The sequence below is a fragment of the Lynx canadensis genome, chromosome A2 (assembly GCF_007474595.2).
Source record: "Lynx canadensis isolate LIC74 chromosome A2, mLynCan4.pri.v2, whole genome shotgun sequence".
Lineage (NCBI taxonomy): Eukaryota > Metazoa > Chordata > Mammalia > Carnivora > Felidae > Lynx > Lynx canadensis.
Genome location: NC_044304.2, coordinates 111,838,164 through 111,856,417, shown reverse-complemented (window position 1 = coordinate 111,856,417; position 18,254 = coordinate 111,838,164). Strand labels below are relative to the sequence as shown.

Genomic DNA, 18,254 nt, shown 5'->3' with positions numbered 1-18,254 from the left:
TGTGACATTTAAAAGGTCAACGCCATCCCAATTATTTTCAAATGCCACCATTGAGAAGAGAATTGCCCTAATCTGACCAATCATGAGTGTTCCAGAAAAACAAAAAAGAAGTTAATTGGATTTGATTCAGTGAAAAGACTAATTGCACCCAGTTATGTGTCTTGGAATTCGCTCAATTTGATTAACACTGTGATACATTCATCCATCCATCTACTAATTCATTCATTCAGTTTGAAATTCCATCATATTATCCAGAAACTTGATCGCAACAGCAGAGCTTTGTCTGAGGAGTTATGGCAAGGTTGGATATAAAAATAGATGATTCCCTCACCCCAACAGTACCAGTAATGGCAAATGAAACAGCACATTCAATTCCATTTTTATGTAGCATGCAGTTCAAAACTGTTTCTTTACTTCATAATTTCTTTTCTTCATTGACTTGCCCATCATGAAGCAAAATTCCCTTTTTCAATACATTTTTTGCTAGAGAATTGAGAGTATCAAAATGCTTTGCAACACAAAAGCTTTATTTCAGCCACTGTTATGAATATGTACAAGTAAAAATTTTTTTCTGAGTAAAAATGAAATATGGTGGTCATTGAAGCTGCATCTATTTTAATATGCGGTGGTTTATGATTCATTATATTTAACTGAGAATAAAACCACTCATCCTGATGGGTCTAGCCAGAGTATCATGTAAGAAAATCACAATCATATCGTCACAGTATCAGGAAAAATATGCACTATGTTGGCACACTAGCATTTTGTGTGCTAAATTACAAAATAATCCTTGAAGAACTCCAGTTATCATGCTTTAATAGGTGATTGAAGTAGAATAAAAATTTTCAAGAACTGGTGGTAGAAAAGTAAATTATCAAACTTTTGATCCATGTACAAGGAGAAATACACTATTCAACCAGAAATAGATTTCTTTTAAATCCATCCCCCCAACATTTGACGTCTGTTTTCCTGGCAATTTTTCTATATATTTTAAAGAAATGTCAATTACGGGGCGCCTGGGTGGCGCAGTCGGTTAAGCGTCCGACTTCAGCCAGGTCACGATCTCGCGGTCCGTGAGTTCGAGCCCCGCGTCAGGCTCTGGGCTGATGGCTCAGAGCCTGGAGCCTGTTTCCGATTCTGTGTCTGTCTACCTCTCTCTCTGCCCTTCGCCCGTTCATGCTCTGTGTCTCTCTGTCCCAAAAATAAATAAACGTTGAAAAAAAAATTAAAAAAAAAAAGAAATGTCAATTTTGGCAAAACTGCATAAATCATTAATGGTATCAAAGTATTAAGTTCAATTTTTGGTTCAGCTCATTACCCTAAGGGGGAAAAAGTAGTGTCATTTCTACTTTATAGTATGTATATCTTCTGTAATGGCTAATGAATTTCAGTGAAAATTGTTTCATCTGAGGTGGTTAAGTGTTACGCTGCAAAAACTATAATAAGCTGTCTTAGAACAAGATTGGCCATCTTTCATAATCTCATCACCCAATACTTGCTTGTTCTGGCCATTGTTTTTGTCTGCTTCCATTACAACCATGGTTTCAACATTTTCCATTATGTAGTTTAAAATTGAGAAATTCTACAGTAGACTTTTTTACTCTTAAAAGTAAAATAAACTTTCTTGGACAGAAAGAAATACTAATAAGGAATTCATTAACCAGCATTTAGGTCAATGCTGAGAGAGAAACAGAGACAGAGAAAAGCAGAAGGAATAAAGAAGTTTTCAATCATTTATTCATTTTAGGGATCTTTGAACAACCCCTTTCCTTCTTTACCTCGTAGACTGTTTTTTCCCTTCTATTTTCCCTCTTATTAGGAAAATTGGACACATTCACATTTAGTCTGATTGCTTACACTATTGAAATTATTTATACCAACTTATTTTATAGTTTCACTTTATTTCCTTTCACTTTCAAAAAAATTTCCCTGACATCTACTGGTTCAATCTTTATTGTCAAATTGTATTTTTCTCTTTATTTTTATTTTCTCAGTCGCTATATTGTAATGCACAAATTTAAAGTTGTACTTATCCGTCAATATCTAAAACTCGTTAGTTCCTCTGTTATTCTGATAAATGATAAAAGAGTTTTAGAACCACTACTTACATCTTTACCCCCACCTCACCATCTCTTACACCCAAATCACCTGGGATACTCATTGTAAACAGATATTAATTTTTCCAACCAATACTTTTCAACCTAAAAGATTTACTGGGGTTTTTTTTTTTTTTTTTGTGCTTTTTCTACTACATTCCTTTCTTATCTCATGTCTTTCCCTGTTTGTTTTCCTAAACAACGGCTAGTAATTCTTATAGGATGTCTCACGTGGAATAATGTTTTGGAGCCTGTATTAGTTTCCTAGTGCTGCTGAAAAAATTGCCACAAACTTAGGGGCTTAAAGCAACTGAAATCTATTCTCTTTCAGTTCTGGAGGTCAGAAATCTAAAATAGGTCTATGGGACTAGATTCCTTCTGGAGGCCACTGGGAGAATCGGTTTCCAGCTCACAGAGGCTGCCTACATCCTGGCCTCAGGGCCCTCTTCCTCACCTTTCAAAGCCAGCAGTATGGCCTCTTCAGATCTCTTTCTCTGTGTCTCTTTGTGTCTTCTTCAAGCCTTCTTTCTCTTTTGACCTTCTTGTCTTCCTCCTAAATGACTCTTGGGATTACATTTAGGGCCCACCTGGACAATCGGAAATAATCTCCTCATCTTCAGATTCTTCATTTAATCACATCTGCAAAGGCTTTTTTTTTTTTTTTTTTAACATACAAGGTAACATGCGTAGATTCTGGGGAGTAGGGCACACATATCTTTGGAGAGCCATAATTCAGCCCACCACAGTACTTTTGCCCAAATGCTCCTGTCTTTTTTGTAATCTCTTGTGGGAATGGAGTTTGACTATACATACAGCTCAAAGTTCAAATGTTCTTTTTTTCAAAATCTTGTATTTTTATCTTAATATTCTTTTAGGCTGTTAGTTATCTTTGGTGCAGATATCTTTTTCTACTTTTCCTGTAGTTACAGTTGCCATCCATATTTGCATATACCCTGGAAATGATAGGCTTTGCTACCCCTTTGCCAGGGGCTTAAAGCATTTGCTTCATAAGAAAGAAGGCCTAAGGACAGAACAGAACTTGGCACCACCAACCTCCCTCTCCCCACACCTACTTACGTGACAATCCATGTCCCCTCCTCCTATCTCTGTAACAAATGGCACAGTTTGTGTACCCAGAGTTTTCTTTGAGGGCCTTCTTCCTCTTTAATAGCAGTTATTCCACTGCCCTGTACCTCGACATTCTGATGGGCTTTCAAAGTTATCAATCTATAGTTTTTCTGCTTTCTCTTATTGTTTAAGTGGAAATGGCATCGTTGTTCTTTCTACATCTTAAGCAAAAGCACAAGCCTCCATGGGCATTCCATTAAGAAAGTCCACTCAAAATATAGGATGCTATTTCCATAATTGCTCCATTTTATCCTACAGTGAGTCACAACTCTAGTTATCTATTAAATGTAATCTAAATTGAAATCAAATGAATTCCCTTTGGAGGGCTAACTGGTTTCATTACATAGTGGCACTTCCTATCAGTAGATCACTTCATTTATGTAACTTCATAGTAAGAGCAAAGCAAATGATTCTCCCTGGATTTAAACAGCCCATCTTCTCAGAAATAAAATTATATTTTCTCATGTAAAATTTCATATCTAATTTAGATATGTTTCCAGCCATCATTTTTACTTTTTTTAATGAAACTATTTTTTCACTTGTTTCATGTCAGGCAAGTGCTTTGCATTCTTAATAAAGTTCTATTGAGCACAAATAGTATTTTGAAAAATAACAAATTCTCTGTATAATAAGGTACACTTCACTTTGGACTGTAATACAATTGATTCATCTTGCGATCATTTTTATTACACCAAAAATTAACCATGGCAGGGGGAAACAAGCATTATAGATGACCAGATGTTCATTGAACACTTCTGGTTGGACATAATGTACACTGTACTAGCACTGAAAAATCCTTTTGAAAAGCATTCCATTTTTAGAAATTAACTTAAAGAAGTAAGAATATTACATGTGTGATTTGTGACCTTGATGAGTGACATTGAGCAAGTTGCTAAGCCTGTCTAGACCTCTACTTCCCCGACATGCAAACTGCAAGGGCTGAATTAAGTCATCTTTTAAGATCCTTTCCAGTGCTCTGACTTAGGGTTCAGATAGCCAGTGAAATAAAAGATCATATACTGCTTTTTTTGTGCTTCCTTTATACTTCTTTATAAACTGTGATGGCTAAATTTCAGCTAAAATCCTTTAAATCCTCCTCAGAAATTCCATGATTTTTATATACTGCCCATTACATGGGTTAGTTTTTTTCCTCAGATTCCAGGTTTCCTCCAGGGAATGTGAATTTTGGATACCCTGACAGATGTGACTATTGAGAAGTATTTACACTCCACCCCTGATTGAGAGTGGAAAATATTGTTTGGCTCACCTCATAACTCTACCTTTCCCCTCCCCAGGCCTGAACTTCCTTTTCTTAGTGGACGATAGAAGGAAGTGATTTTATTGCCACCTGGATCTTCTTTAAAAAAATTTTTTTAATGTTTTATTTTTGAGATAGAAAGAGATAGACCAATTGTGAATGTGGGAGGGGCAGAGAGAAAGGGAGACACAGAATCCAAAGCAGGCTCCAGGCTCTGAGCTGTCAGCACAGACCTTGATGCGGGGCTCAAACTCAGGAACTGTGAGATCAGTACCGGAGCCGAAGTCTGACACTTAACCCACTGAACCACCCAGGCACTCGTGCCACCCAGATCTTCTAACCAAGTTGCTGGGATGGAGAGCTCTGCCTAAGCTCCTGAGGTCCCCTCAGGCTTGGCTGTGAATAAATAATGGCAATGTTTACATATTTCAGAAGAGATCCAAGGAACACAAAACTCCACTGCTTTCAAATTATTTCAAGAATGAGTTCTGGGTGAATGGACTTTCAGGGTGAGTAATGGGTTAGTCAGGCAAGCAAGGAAAAGGGCATGTTGAGGCTTTGACCTGAAGCTTGGAAGCACTGAGAGGTACAGAACTAGTCCAAATCTGGAATGGCTTGAGCCAGCCTTGATAGACGTGAGATGGGGTCATCACTTAGAGTCCACATGAGGACAAGTTCATCTAGACCCAGGACACAAAGGGGGGTGACAAATGGTTACTCAAAAGTAGCTTTTTAAAATTTCTGAAAAGTATACAAGTATTTAAGTTTTATGAAGTTCTGAGCTTTTATCTTCTCATGATTTTATGGTATTAAAATTATTTTATTAGCTCAATTTATATAGTATATTAACCCTTTGTCTTTCATATGCTTTCTAAATATAATCCCAATCTGTTTTATGCCTTTGAGAGATATGTTATTTTTTACTATCAAAAATATAATTTTATGTATTAATATTTATAAGTATTTTCCCTTTTTGTCTGTGACTTTGCTGTTATGTTTAGTGAATCTTTCCCTCTCCTCCAAAATTATATAAATACTTAACTTTGTTAAATGTTACCATACTTTTTTTATACACTTAAATATTCAAACCATTTCCTAGACATTTTGGTGTATGATGTTAAGGACAGTTAATGAACTATCCCAATCCCACTGGATCTTGATCTTTTTCCCATTAATTTGAAAGATAATCTATATAAGAAGCAAATTATAGCATATCCTTGTGTTCCCTGATCTGTCTTGCTGCATCATTGCCTGCTTTATAATCATTTTGTTCCCCTATATAGAAAGTTCCCTGAAAAGGGAAACTTCCCTTACTCATTATTTCTTTATCAAATTTTGTTGGTGTTTCTCACAAGCATATGATTGATTTCAGATAATTAGTAGAATATTTTATGTGTATATTTAATAATCTACCCCTGTGTGAAACACTCATTTAAAACCACTTATGTTATTAGTTCAGGCTTCAGATAGAAAAATGTAAAAGAAAATCAGAAGGAAAACCTTAACAGCATTCAAAGCTTTCTTTGCTAGTCTGAAAGCCCTTAGCAGGCTTATTATTTATTAATGAATGTATTATTTTATTTATATGGTTTTCTTCTAGCCAGATGTATGTATAAATGTACCTTGAAATGGCTCTAAATATTTTTAAACAATTTAAACGATTTGCTGTTTTCCAATAACCAAAATATCTAATAGTGTGTCACTGGTAGACGATTTCATGCAGCTGCTTTTGCAAAGCAATTATGTCACCAATATGCTCATTTACAAGAAATTACATGCCACCAATATTCTCCTTGAGTTCTTCTAACATACCCACAAGGGCAGTATTTCTGATAGAATGAGGAAGGAAGTTACCATTTTACTGACATAGTTTGAGAGATACAAAGAATGTCTCTAAAGAAAAATATTCCCTGTCTGATGCCTTATTTTTTGTTTGTGTGAGATTCACTACATGTAGTAAAGCTCATTGATTTCTAATTGCTTAGAAATCTATTATGAATGAATGTATCATACCACTTCTCTCCCTGAGAAAATAGAAAGGGATAAGAAGACAGTGAAAGAAAACAGGAATAACAAAACTCTAAATTTATTTACTTCCTAATTTTGCCTGGTGTAAAACTGATTCTGGTTTGCTCAAGTCCCACAATTACTTATATCAACCTTACAAAGAACAAATTTTCATTAAAGTTTGCATTTTTATCTCTTACTATTCTAGAATGAGGCATTTTTCTTTCCAGCTTTTGATGGGAATATAACATTTTCAAGCTTCCCTGGAACAAGTGTCATGAGTGAGCTATAAGCTAAAAACTAGAGGTCTTCTTATCTTTGAATGTGGAATAATTGTTATTCTTTTCCTTTTCAGTTTCTTCTTTGTGGCATATGTGGAATATTGTGCGCCAAAAAAAAATCTGGACTTGTCGTAAGTTTCTGCCTTGTTTGTATCGTGCATTGACGTATTTGAAATGTTGGAACCCAAAAATGGAAATGACGAGAAGCCAACTTTCACATAGTGAATGTTACTCATTTAGGATGAAAAGAAGACTGACAAATAAATACTGGCTTTTTCATTTGCAAAAAAAAAAAACAAAAAAAACAAAAAAAACAAAAAAAACAAAAAAAACAAAAAAAAACAAAAGAAAAACCCAACAACAAAAAACAAAACAAAACCCATCAAGATTATTACAGACTATGACAAAAGAAAAAGAAAGAAAAGCTTTGATATACTCTTTAAATGCATGAATATGCAACCCATAATGACTGCTGTGGTTGACAATCTCCACTTTTCCAGTTTATAGACTCCCAGACACACATGAATTCTTCAGTAAGCTAAAAAAGACATGGCTTGAGTTCATGGGAAATTTAACTGTTTAAATGTGGAACTGGGCCTACAGATTACTGGCTTTGACTGTGAAGTTAATTTTGCAATGCAGCAAAACAGCTGTGTTGTTATAGTTACAGTTAATTCCCAATGATTTTTTTATTTAATTTTATTTTATTACTGTGAATGTAATTGTAAGTGTTTTCAGATGTTTTACGGTACTATCACGACTTTCCGGGTTGTAAGACATTCACCCAGTTAACTCTGATAATGGCTGGAGTACAATTTCTGTATGCTGAAGTGTGGATTCCCCACATCCCTCCATGATGTTTTTTGAGAGTTCAAAAGAAAGAAACAGTGTTGTTTATTTTATCATGTGCAATAGGAAAGATCATAGACCATTCTAAGTTGGAAAAATTAATACTATGCTTGGACCTTACAAAGCAGGCTTTGAGCCTAAAAAGAGTTTTCCAGGGGGAGGCCAGTTATCTGAGGAGGACAGGGATAGGAGTATTACAGCTATTTTTGTTTAACTACTTTTTCAATCATATCTTTTTTTGTGAAAATATCTACTGTGACAAAAAAAAATGAAGCACCCATTGCTTTAGACATACGAGGTATAATTTTTTAAAATCATATAAAAGGAAACCTTTACATACAAATTTTTGGAGGCTCTTAATTTTCATCTATGATTCTTCCATCACTTTTTAGACTTGGCCTTCATTCTTTGTATGCTTTTATTTTACTACTGTCTTTATAGCCATATAAGAACAATTTCTTAGAACTTAGAAGAAAGAGAGAGAGAGGGAGAGAGAGGGAAAGAGAGGAAGGAAGGGAGGGAGGGAGGGAGGGAGGGAGGGAGGGAGGGAGGAAAGGCAAGGAAAGAATGAGAGAGGGAGGGGAAAATAGGGAGAGGCAGAGAAGGAGAAAAGGAAGAGGGGTAAGAGAAGGCAGGGGAGATGTATTCATCCATTTGGGCTATTAACAAAGAAGGATATACTGGGTGGCTTATCAACAACAGAAATTCATTTTGCACAGTGCTGGAGGCTGGACCTCGATTAGGGTCCCTGTGTAGTTGGGTTCTGGTAAGGTTCTCTTCCAGGTTGCAAATTTTTGACTGTGATCTCATGTGGCAAAAGGAAAAAGAGAGCTCTCTAAAAGTCTGTCTTACAAAGGCACTGACCCCATTTATGAGGGCTCTATTCTCCTGACCTAATTGTCTTCCAAAAATCCCATCTGCAAATACCATAGTATTGGGGTTTAGGCTTCAACATTTGTATTTAGAGGGACACAAATATTCAGTCATAGGAGAAGGGGAGGGAAGAAATTTTTTTAAAGGCACTAGTGTCTTTTTTCTGTCTTTCTAATTCTCTTAAGAGTTATAAAAGAAAAAAATCGTAAGTGCTAAACTTTTTAGAAACTACCATTCACTTTAACTTCTTTCACCCTCTGATATTCCCATTGATGACATTTAGCTATCAAGGATTCTCACCCTTCAAAGTGCATGGTAATTTCTCCACTCCAAGTATCTCTAGAGTCTAAATTCTGTAGTCTGGTGAAATTCAAACCTCGTATATGGTTTTAAATGTGGGTATAGATTTTAACATTTTAATACCTAGGTGAGAATGTTCTGTTTGCATATGTTAAATGAAGTAGCATGCCTTTAAAGAATGAATAAGAATAATATTAGGAGAGATACATTGTGTTCTTATGATAGCCAAATAATTTGTCATTAACTTTCTTAATTAATAGTAGTTCATAATTTGAAGGCTAGAATGTCACATCTTTCCATGTTTTCTGAGAATATGTAAACACCAAAGTATTTCCCAAGAAACTGCATGCCATATGAATATCCTTTAAAAGGTAGTATATTGATTCTATGTGAAACCAGGAGCTACAGGTTCCCACTTTGGATGATTCAGTTATTTGGTAATTGATATTCAGTATTATATTTAATTAACTATAAAAAGATACAGTCACCCATCATTGGATTTTTAGGCTTGGTAATAAATACTGTGAGACGGACACAATTAGGATGCTGAATTAAGTGAGAGAAACAAAACAAACTACTTGGTATTCTTTCTGCCCACCATCCTATTTCATTATGCTATTTCATACATCCATGGCCTTACCCTTTTCTGGGAGTGGCATGCACTTAGTTTAGATGACATGTTATCAGGAAGCCTTGTCTGAAACCCTTGGTTATGCTAAATTTTCCTTCACCCTACTCTAAGGGCAACCAATTCATCCCTCTTTCTTAATATCTGCTATGCCATGTTGAAATGTTGGATCTTCTCTCACACAAGACTGCTGTGTACTCAAGGACAACGACTATGAGCTATTATTTTTTGTAATGCCAACAGCTGCCTCACTCAGGGCCTAACAGATGCCAGGTACTCAATAAATGCTCGCTAAAGTCAACTAATTGTCGACAGCAAATGATTCCTAATAATGTAAAATTAAATGTTAAATTAAGTTAAATAACTGTTTGTCCTATGGAATTATGCCAAAGGAAGTCAGTAAATCCAGAAAGGCTTTCTGAAGAAGGTAAGGCTAGATTTGAGTCTTCCATCTAGCAATTCAAGAAAAAAGCAAACTAATTTCCAGGAAATGGGAAATATCACTGAGGCGGGAATGAACAAGCTATATGATTGGCAAGAGAGGCAACTGGAGTAGAGACCGTGTTCTGGACAAAAATGGAAATAAGTTTAAATAATTATATTAGTATCACACGCTAAAGTATAAAGGAAGCCCATAGGGGAACTTAGAGAATACAAATACAAAAAAAAAAAAAAAAACCCACATTGAAGCTTTTGGAATATTCAATATTCAGTTACATATTTATGTAACCTTTAGGTTGACTACCATCCACCCCCACCAGCTCTCTTTATAGAGACCCAAATCAAACCAATAATGAGATCAAAAGTAAAGCCACATCCTGTGTTTCCCCAAAACAACCAGATAGTATTTTTGGAATGTATATTGTGTATTCTTCATTGTGGTGCCACAGATTTAAAAAAGATTTGTAGTATAAACGACCAGTTCACAGGGAGTCCCTAACCTATCCTATGGGGGAAACAGATACACGATAAAACTCGTATAAATGAAGAAAACAGGTTAACTATATGCTCTAAGCTCACTTAGCTAGAGCAGTATAAACATTTGAAGTTTGTTGGAACGAATGACAATTCAATGAGAAGATATTTGGATATTTTAGGGGGATTAACATAGTGAAACTGGATTTAGAGTCAGAAAATCTGGATTCAGTCTCTACCTAACCTTGAGTTTTGCCTGTTCACCATTGTGCTAAGTATATATCACGATTTCTCTCAGAGGTTTGCTGGGTGGGTTAATTGAGATGATATCTGCTCAAGTTTCTAGCACATGATAGATAGTAAATATTTAAATCTGAATCTACCTTGAAGACAAATTTTGCTTACTTCAGGGTTTTCAAAAAGATGTATCCCCGGCCTTTACACAGTCAGCTATTAATTCTGAAACACTGGTCTGCACTCTCTTCCCTGAGTTGGGTTGCATGGGAACTTGGTGAAACTATGGCTCTCGTCCTCTAAGACCCAAAGCACTTTCTCTTTATTGTAGCTCAGTCTTCCCGGAGGTGCGGCAGGATGGGGCGCTGTGTTAGGTTGGCTTTGCTTCCTCATCTTTGACACTCTCTTCCTTCTTCCTATCAGATGATCCTTTTTTCTGCCTGCTGCATCTGTGGACTCATTGGGGGCATCCTGAACTTTCAGTTCCTGCGGGCAGTGACAAAGAAGACCTCTTCCCTCTATCCTCTGCATCTCGCCTCCATGTCTCTCGCGTGCATTGGGATTGGTGGCTGCACCCTGTCTTCCTGGCTCACGTGTCGACTAGCCAGCTACGAGCAGAGGAGGATGTTCTCTGAAAGGGAGCATTCGCTGCACCACTCTCATGAAATGGCCGAGAAAGTGAGTTTTGTACCTTTTCTCTCACTGCGAGCGTGGGATGAAGTCTGTCGTCAAACCTTGGTGAACCAATTTGCAGCTTAGATGAGAATTTGAGGAACTGGGATTTTATAAAAGTTTGGCCCTATTGGACTAGGAGTAGAAAATTTTTATTATTTTTTTCTCTGCTATTTTGGGTACACCTATTTTCAATCTCATAGCTATCTATATAAAAACACCGTTCCTAAAATAGCATTTCATAAAATATTGAATGCCTTATAAATATGGATTTGTATGTATTGTACTGAGGAAAAGCACGTAAACTAAATACACTTGCAACTCAATAATGCCAGTTTCAGAAATCTGATGAATTCCCCTTTCTAGCTCACCTCTTGTGCTTGTAAGTAGATGCATTTGATTATGTAAATTAGATTTTCGAGCATAAAAGGACCTTTTAATAAGGCCACAAAAAGCCTTGCCTATCAGTGCCCATATTACAATCCACATAAAGCTTCACTAAATTCTCATCTAAACTTCATGCATATTTGGGTAGCTTTGCCTGTATTTTAAGTAATATTCTTGCATAATTGTTTCATGAAACCCATTTATACCGGAAACAACACTTATTGCTTAAAGCACAAATAGTGAGCTGTCTGTGTTTCTGTTACATTTTGCACATATTTCTTAATTCAGTTCCTGTTACTCGACCTCTGAAGGAAAAGATAAAAGATCTGTAAAATAAACTTGCTAAGATAATGGCCACATCATATTTCACTTGGTATCATGGAAATAAAACTGCATGATCACAGGATAGAAGAAAGAGTAGCAAGAGTTACTACTGCATATTCCTTTATAATGTTATCTTGAAGAAAAAAATATTTGTTCTATAGTTTTATGCATTTCCATTTTGTATGCAGTCGATACATTCAAATAAGGGGAGTAGATATTGGATATTCATTCTTAAATTGTTCCGTGGAAAAAGCAATTTTAAACAGATGTACACATGTTCTTGAAAAGAATTTTATAGTACAAATAGCAGGACTGGTAATTTAAAGAAATGGGTTGTTAAAAATAGATTATCATTATATATTTGGATAGTGGCTCTTTTGTTCTCTATTTGTATACTAGTGTGCTTTAGTTTGTTTTGTGTATATGTGCAATATTTATTATATGATTGTTATATTTATATTAGAGATTGAGGGCTATTGAAATAACCGACTTGCCCAGCTGCCCGGTGGTGCCCCCGACACCAGAGTTACCTACAAGGTACGCTGATTTTTAGGGAGTTACCATGTTGTAATGTCACTGCAGGAAGCAACGCCTCTTCTAGGAAGCCATGATGTCAGCAGATCAGTCTGCTGTAATGTCTGTTGTTCCTCAAAGTATTGCTTTCATGAGAACTACTTTGAGGACGCAACATGAACCTACATGGCAGAGTCTTGCAGCTTGAAACTTGGTTGAATATTTAAAATATTCAGCCTCCTATAAGCATCCAAACACATTTCTGTTTGGATGATTCGTGACTTCTTTATTTTCTGCTACATCATGATTCTGACTCAATACCATCATTCACAGACCAGAGTTTTGTTTTTAATAATAGGTGACTCTGATAAAGACAAACTATATCTCCCTTGTGCCAAAACTACATGAGCAGGTAACCTAAGTTTGACACTAATATAGTAAAAATGCTATATGAAAGCCATCTTTTCATGAAATTATCTGATGTGATACATTTCAAATTTATTTCCTGTATTTTTGGTTGCTAAAAATAACTTAGTCACCCACCATTCTTGCCTTGATTAAGCAATATAATTGGAAATGTAGAAAGCTACACAGATACTTTGGCCCCATTGCAGAAAGTTTATCCATTTGCAAATAGTCCCATTTGATCCTGCCCAAATTTAGAGTATATTCTTTGTGTTAAGTTGGACATGCCTATTTGCAAATAAACTGAAGATGCTAATACATTTAAAACCTAATTTATGCTGTATTCTCTTATCAGTGATTTTACTTTGTCCATACTAGTATGAATTTAGTTAGAAAAACCTCCTTTCTTTTGTAAGATTTTTAAACACTGGATTTTTTCTTCACCCTGAAATAAAATATTATACATTAGATTAATTTTTATGGGTTTTAAGCCAATTTTTTTTTTAATTTGATTTATTTTTTTTTCAACGTTTTTTTTTTTTTTATTTATTTTTGGGACAGAGAGAGACAGAGCATGAACGGGGGAGGAGCAGAGAGAGAGGGAGACACAGAATCGGAAATAGGCTCCAGGCTCTGAGCCATCAGCCCAGAGCCTGACGCGGGGCTCGAACTCACGGACCGCGAGATCGTGACCTGGCTGAAGTCGGACGCTCAACCGACTGCGCCACCCAGGCGCCCCTAAATTTGATTTATTTTTAGAGAGAGAATGTGCATACCTGAGCAGGGGAGGGGCAGAGAGAGTGGGAGAGAGAGAATTCCAAGCAGGCTCTGTGCTGTCAGCATGGAGTCTGACACAGAACTTGATCTCACAAACCATGAGATCATGTCCTGAACCAAAACCAGGATTTGGCCCTTTAACTGACTTAGGCGCCCCTGAAGCAACTTTTTGAATGCAAATTCACTTTAAGAGAACAAGTACCTAAGAATCTTACTTCTATAAATTCATTAGGAAATTGTTTTTGTACTAATAGAAGGAATAGAGAAAGCTGAATGAGTAAATTCTGTTACAGATCATTTTTGAAGAATCATTTCTATCTTATCTCGCCACCCACAGTGAGTTCATGAATGAAGCCTCAGATCAGGCTTCTTATCTATAAACTTAACCTCAGGGCAACAATTCCACCGCATTTCCACACTTACTTGTACCATGTACACATCTAGCAAAGCCAACCACTCAGATAGACTGAACCATCGCCAGGCCACCAAAGCAGGTTGCTGGCACCAGAGGACCTTCACTTTCCCTCTGTCTTTACCTCCAAAGAGTTTGAGTTTCTAGACTTATTACCTTGTAATTCCCTGGCACCTTACTGAGGAGGCACATTGGATACCCAGGTATAAGACAACTCCCTAGGGCCTGGAAGGAGCCAGGCACTTTGCAAAGAGACACAAATCTTGATGTAAGAAGAGGTTAAGTCTCCAATGCATATTGTCTCCTTTCTCAGAATTTTCTTGGAAGGAACTCTACCAAATCTTTAAAAGACAACAAAATTTTCAAAAGCAAAGTTCTAAAAACCAGGTCAATTCCTACCTTCCGGTCCTTCCTGGATCCTCCTAAGTAACTTTCCAAACCACCCAATACAAGAAGCATGAATCTTTATTCTACTTCATCTCCTATATTGAATTTTCAAAGAGAAGAGATTCAGAATAAGGCATGGATACCTTTTTACTTTTCAAATAAATATTTGGAAGAATTCCTAAAGTTTACAAAAGCAAGTACATTAACTTTTAATGTACTTAAAAGGTGAATTTAAATGGTGAATTTCAATTCACCCAAATAGCAATTAGATATAAACTGATGGGCTTGAGATAAATGAGCAAATAATTTTGATTTGAATTTTATTTACTATATATTTTGCAAATAGGCTTGTTCAAGTGTAAAATTCTTTTAGATATTTTTTGCCTAAATATTCTTTATAATATGGTGTACTAATATTATAAATGAGAATGGGCTTCATATCTCCTCATATTTCTTTAATGTTTAGGGAAGATTTTACTGTTCAATAAACATGAATTCAAAACATCTAAATTTTTTTTAAATTAACATTTTCTAAAATTGCAAATGGAACTTATGTTAGTTCATCCTTTATATCTAAATTTCGTTTGCCTTCCATGTAGTTTTCCTTATTAACATCTTAGTAATTGATCCCTTAAAAAACATGTCGAGGTTTTACTGTTTGGTTGGTTGTTTTTTTTTTTCACTGTAGCATTGATAGTGTCATGAAAACCAATTATTGTGATTTATTAGTAACCCACCATTACATATGAGCAATGATCGCCTTGTGGGCCTAAAAGGCCACCCATTTTTCTATAGAATAAGGTAACCCCTAGAATATGTTGGCACTTTGTTGATATGCTCAGCAGAGAAGCCTATGCAATATGCAATGTGCATAGGCTTAATCATCTAGTTTCTAGGTGAGGTATTTCCAAAATAAAGTTGAGGAACAAAAGGAGAGACTCAGGGCACTGGGGACAGATTAAACTGTTTTTGTGTGTAGAAGACTTTGGTCTAACAGACTATCATTTCAGCATTTTCATGCGCTCCAAGATGCCATGAAATTTCATTTTCTCAAATGCAATAACAAATCAATCCTTGTCCTTCCCCAAAACTCAACAAGTTGTTCAGTGGCTTGAAATTTGTTTTGGAAATTCATTAACCAAATCAGTATCTTACTCTGGAAGTAAACTTTAACTAATTCATCTTATTTTTTCTAACAGGAAATGACAGACAACATGAGCAATGGAGGACCACAACTGATATTTAATGGAAGAGTATAGTCAATGTTTTAAAGAACTGAACATTTTTTAGGATTTTCATGAGGAAAGGAAATACCAAAGGACTAGGAGATAAAATTAAAACAGTTCTTGCATTTGCTGTTATCTCTCTTGAGCACCCACTGTAATTATTCTCCCACAGTTTTGCCTCATTTATTTCTTCAGCTTTTTTATTGGGTGAAGCCTTCAGTAATGCAGTAATTTTAGCAGAATTTCCAGATTGTTCTAAAGACTTTCCAGGAAAAAAAAAAGAGGAATAAGCAGATTCATATTCTACAAAACCACTATTTGACTAGCATGAGTGTTAGATTTGTAATGATATATTTCATATAAATAATCAAAAGTACAAATATCAAGAAGTAACAATAACCTACTGATGTCTTTGTTTTGAAAGACCAATGGCTTCAAGAATACCACAATTCAAAACCTCAGCAATGCCTTGTTGTAAAAACATTATAATTATTTCCAATTTGTGAATGAACTATATTTCATAATTTATTTGTAAATGATAAAAAAACCAAAAACATAAACAAGAATTTTTTTAGAGAGAGACAATGCTAATCTGTATGATATTTTTGCATTTTTGCACAAGAGTGAAAAATTAAATGAACATCATTTAAGGAAAATAAATATGCTTTCATTATACCGTGCAGATTGATCTGCATGTTCATGAATGAGCCTAAGAATAAAATAAAGTGTGTGTGTGTGTGTACATATACTGTAAATATAGAAAATATATACAGCATATATTTATAGCACTCATGAATGTAAATAGGTAGTCAAAAAGAAATTATAATACTTGTTGGGATATTATCAAGATTCTATCCCCAAAGATATGGGAAAGCAATTTTTCAAGGCTTTTATATGCCCACAAAATCACACATTTGATTTCTACTAAATTTGTTCATTTTTATTCTTTTTATTATGTCTGCTGTGTGTAAATTTCATTGTGACTGACATTTATGGAGTTGAGATATCTGAATAGGGTAGTATAAAGATAGATTACTTATTTGGCTATTTTACTTTTAGGGTATTTATGTAATAACAATGATCAATACTGATTTATAAACATAACAACTTTAAATCACATACTTCCACCTTATAAATATAAACATAATGACTTGTGATTATTCATGATACTTCTATTTCAACACCTTACAGCCCCGATGATGTATGCCCAAAAGGTAAAGTTATAATTAGCTTTGGTAGAACTTAATTTAGTTTTTTTTTAACTTTATAATTTACATGAAACAATACAGACCATTTTTACAATACATTTATTCAAAGAACCTGAAAGAGTTCTTTGTAGAAGGAAATAGGCCTACATTTATATAGCTAGATTTAAATCTTCCATAATGGAATGTTAAAATAGAAATCTATGACAAAATGAATAGGCAAGAAAATAGCATAGTCTTTGACATATTTATGAGAATAAAACCTCTGGTAATAGATTTTAAAAATGTAATATTTTAAAATATGTAATTCTCACTGTATTGTATACTTTTATTTTTTCCCCAAAGCTAGTCAGTTTTCTTTTTTTAAATTTTTTTTTTCAACGTTTATTTATTTTTGGGACAGAGAGAGACAGAGCATGAACGGGGGAGGGGCAGAGAGAGAGGGAGACACAGAATCGGAAACAGGCTCCAGGCTCTGAGCCATCAGCCCAGAGCCTGACGCGGGTCTCGAACTCCCAGACCGCGAGATCGTGACTTGGCTAAAGTCGGACGCTTAACCGACTGCGCCACCCAGGCGCCCCAAAGCTAGTCAGTTTTCAAGTCATTTTTATGAGTTACTTATTGAGCCATAGGTAAATTCAACTTTAATGTTCAGGATGAGAACATGTTATAATTTAGAAACAAAATATGGGTTTTAATTATAACAAAATAATAATTCCAGTTAATGGAAATCTGAAGGTATTTTAGTTTTAGAGCAACATGATCATCACCTGCCCCATTTAAGTCAACTCATAAGAAAATTCTGGCTGTATATAATCAAAAGAAATAACTGAACTATGGTTGGTGTAGTGTTTGAAGTCTTCTAACTCATATGAATAACTTCTTTATCCAGCACATTACAAAAGTTGCCCATAAATGCAACCTCAATAGTGAATCAACATTATCACTGTTCTATTGATGCCACAAACAGGCATAATCATTGTCACTGAAAATATAAACTATACAATGCAGATATTTTGTATATATCTGGCTCTACTGAATTTACACAAGGATGTAGTTTTGTACTGAAGGAATAACCACTGACTCTAATTTTAGGTGGCATTTCTTTGTAGACGTGTTTGTATAATACAGAGTTATAATACATCAGTAAGATGTTTTAATGCCTTTTGAAATAATCTATGAAATCACCCATCAAAGGACAAAAGTAAGCATCTCAGTGCTTTGATATAGAGTTACGAAGAGATGCTATCATTACAATTATCCACATAGTCTACAGTGTATATAACCAAGTATAGATATGTCTTTAAATGTAGTTATTTTAACCCAGTATTTTCAGGGCTCAGTTATTTAGAGGGATTTATTTGTGATTTATAGCGA

The 18,254-nt window shown here is 35.3% G+C and overlaps 1 protein-coding gene across 2 annotated transcripts in view; it reads left to right on the top strand.

The window, feature by feature from the left end:
- Nucleotides 1-16,255, top strand: part of TMEM196 (transmembrane protein 196) — a 50,391-nt gene extending 34,136 nt beyond the window's left edge. Inside the window, exons 2-5 of one of the 2 annotated variants that reach the window (XM_030308065.1) lie at nt 6,845-6,901; nt 10,993-11,247; nt 12,416-12,489; nt 15,646-16,255. In XM_030308065.1, coding sequence (XP_030163925.1) covers nt 6,845-6,901; nt 10,993-11,247; nt 12,416-12,489; nt 15,646-15,652 — 393 coding nt within the window. In that variant the 3' untranslated portion in view covers nt 15,653-16,255. The remainder of the gene's footprint in view (nt 1-6,844; nt 6,902-10,992; nt 11,248-12,415; nt 12,490-15,645) is intronic. The other variant, XM_030308066.1, reaches the window with a different exon arrangement.
- The last annotated feature ends 1,999 nt before the right edge of the window (nt 16,256-18,254 follow it).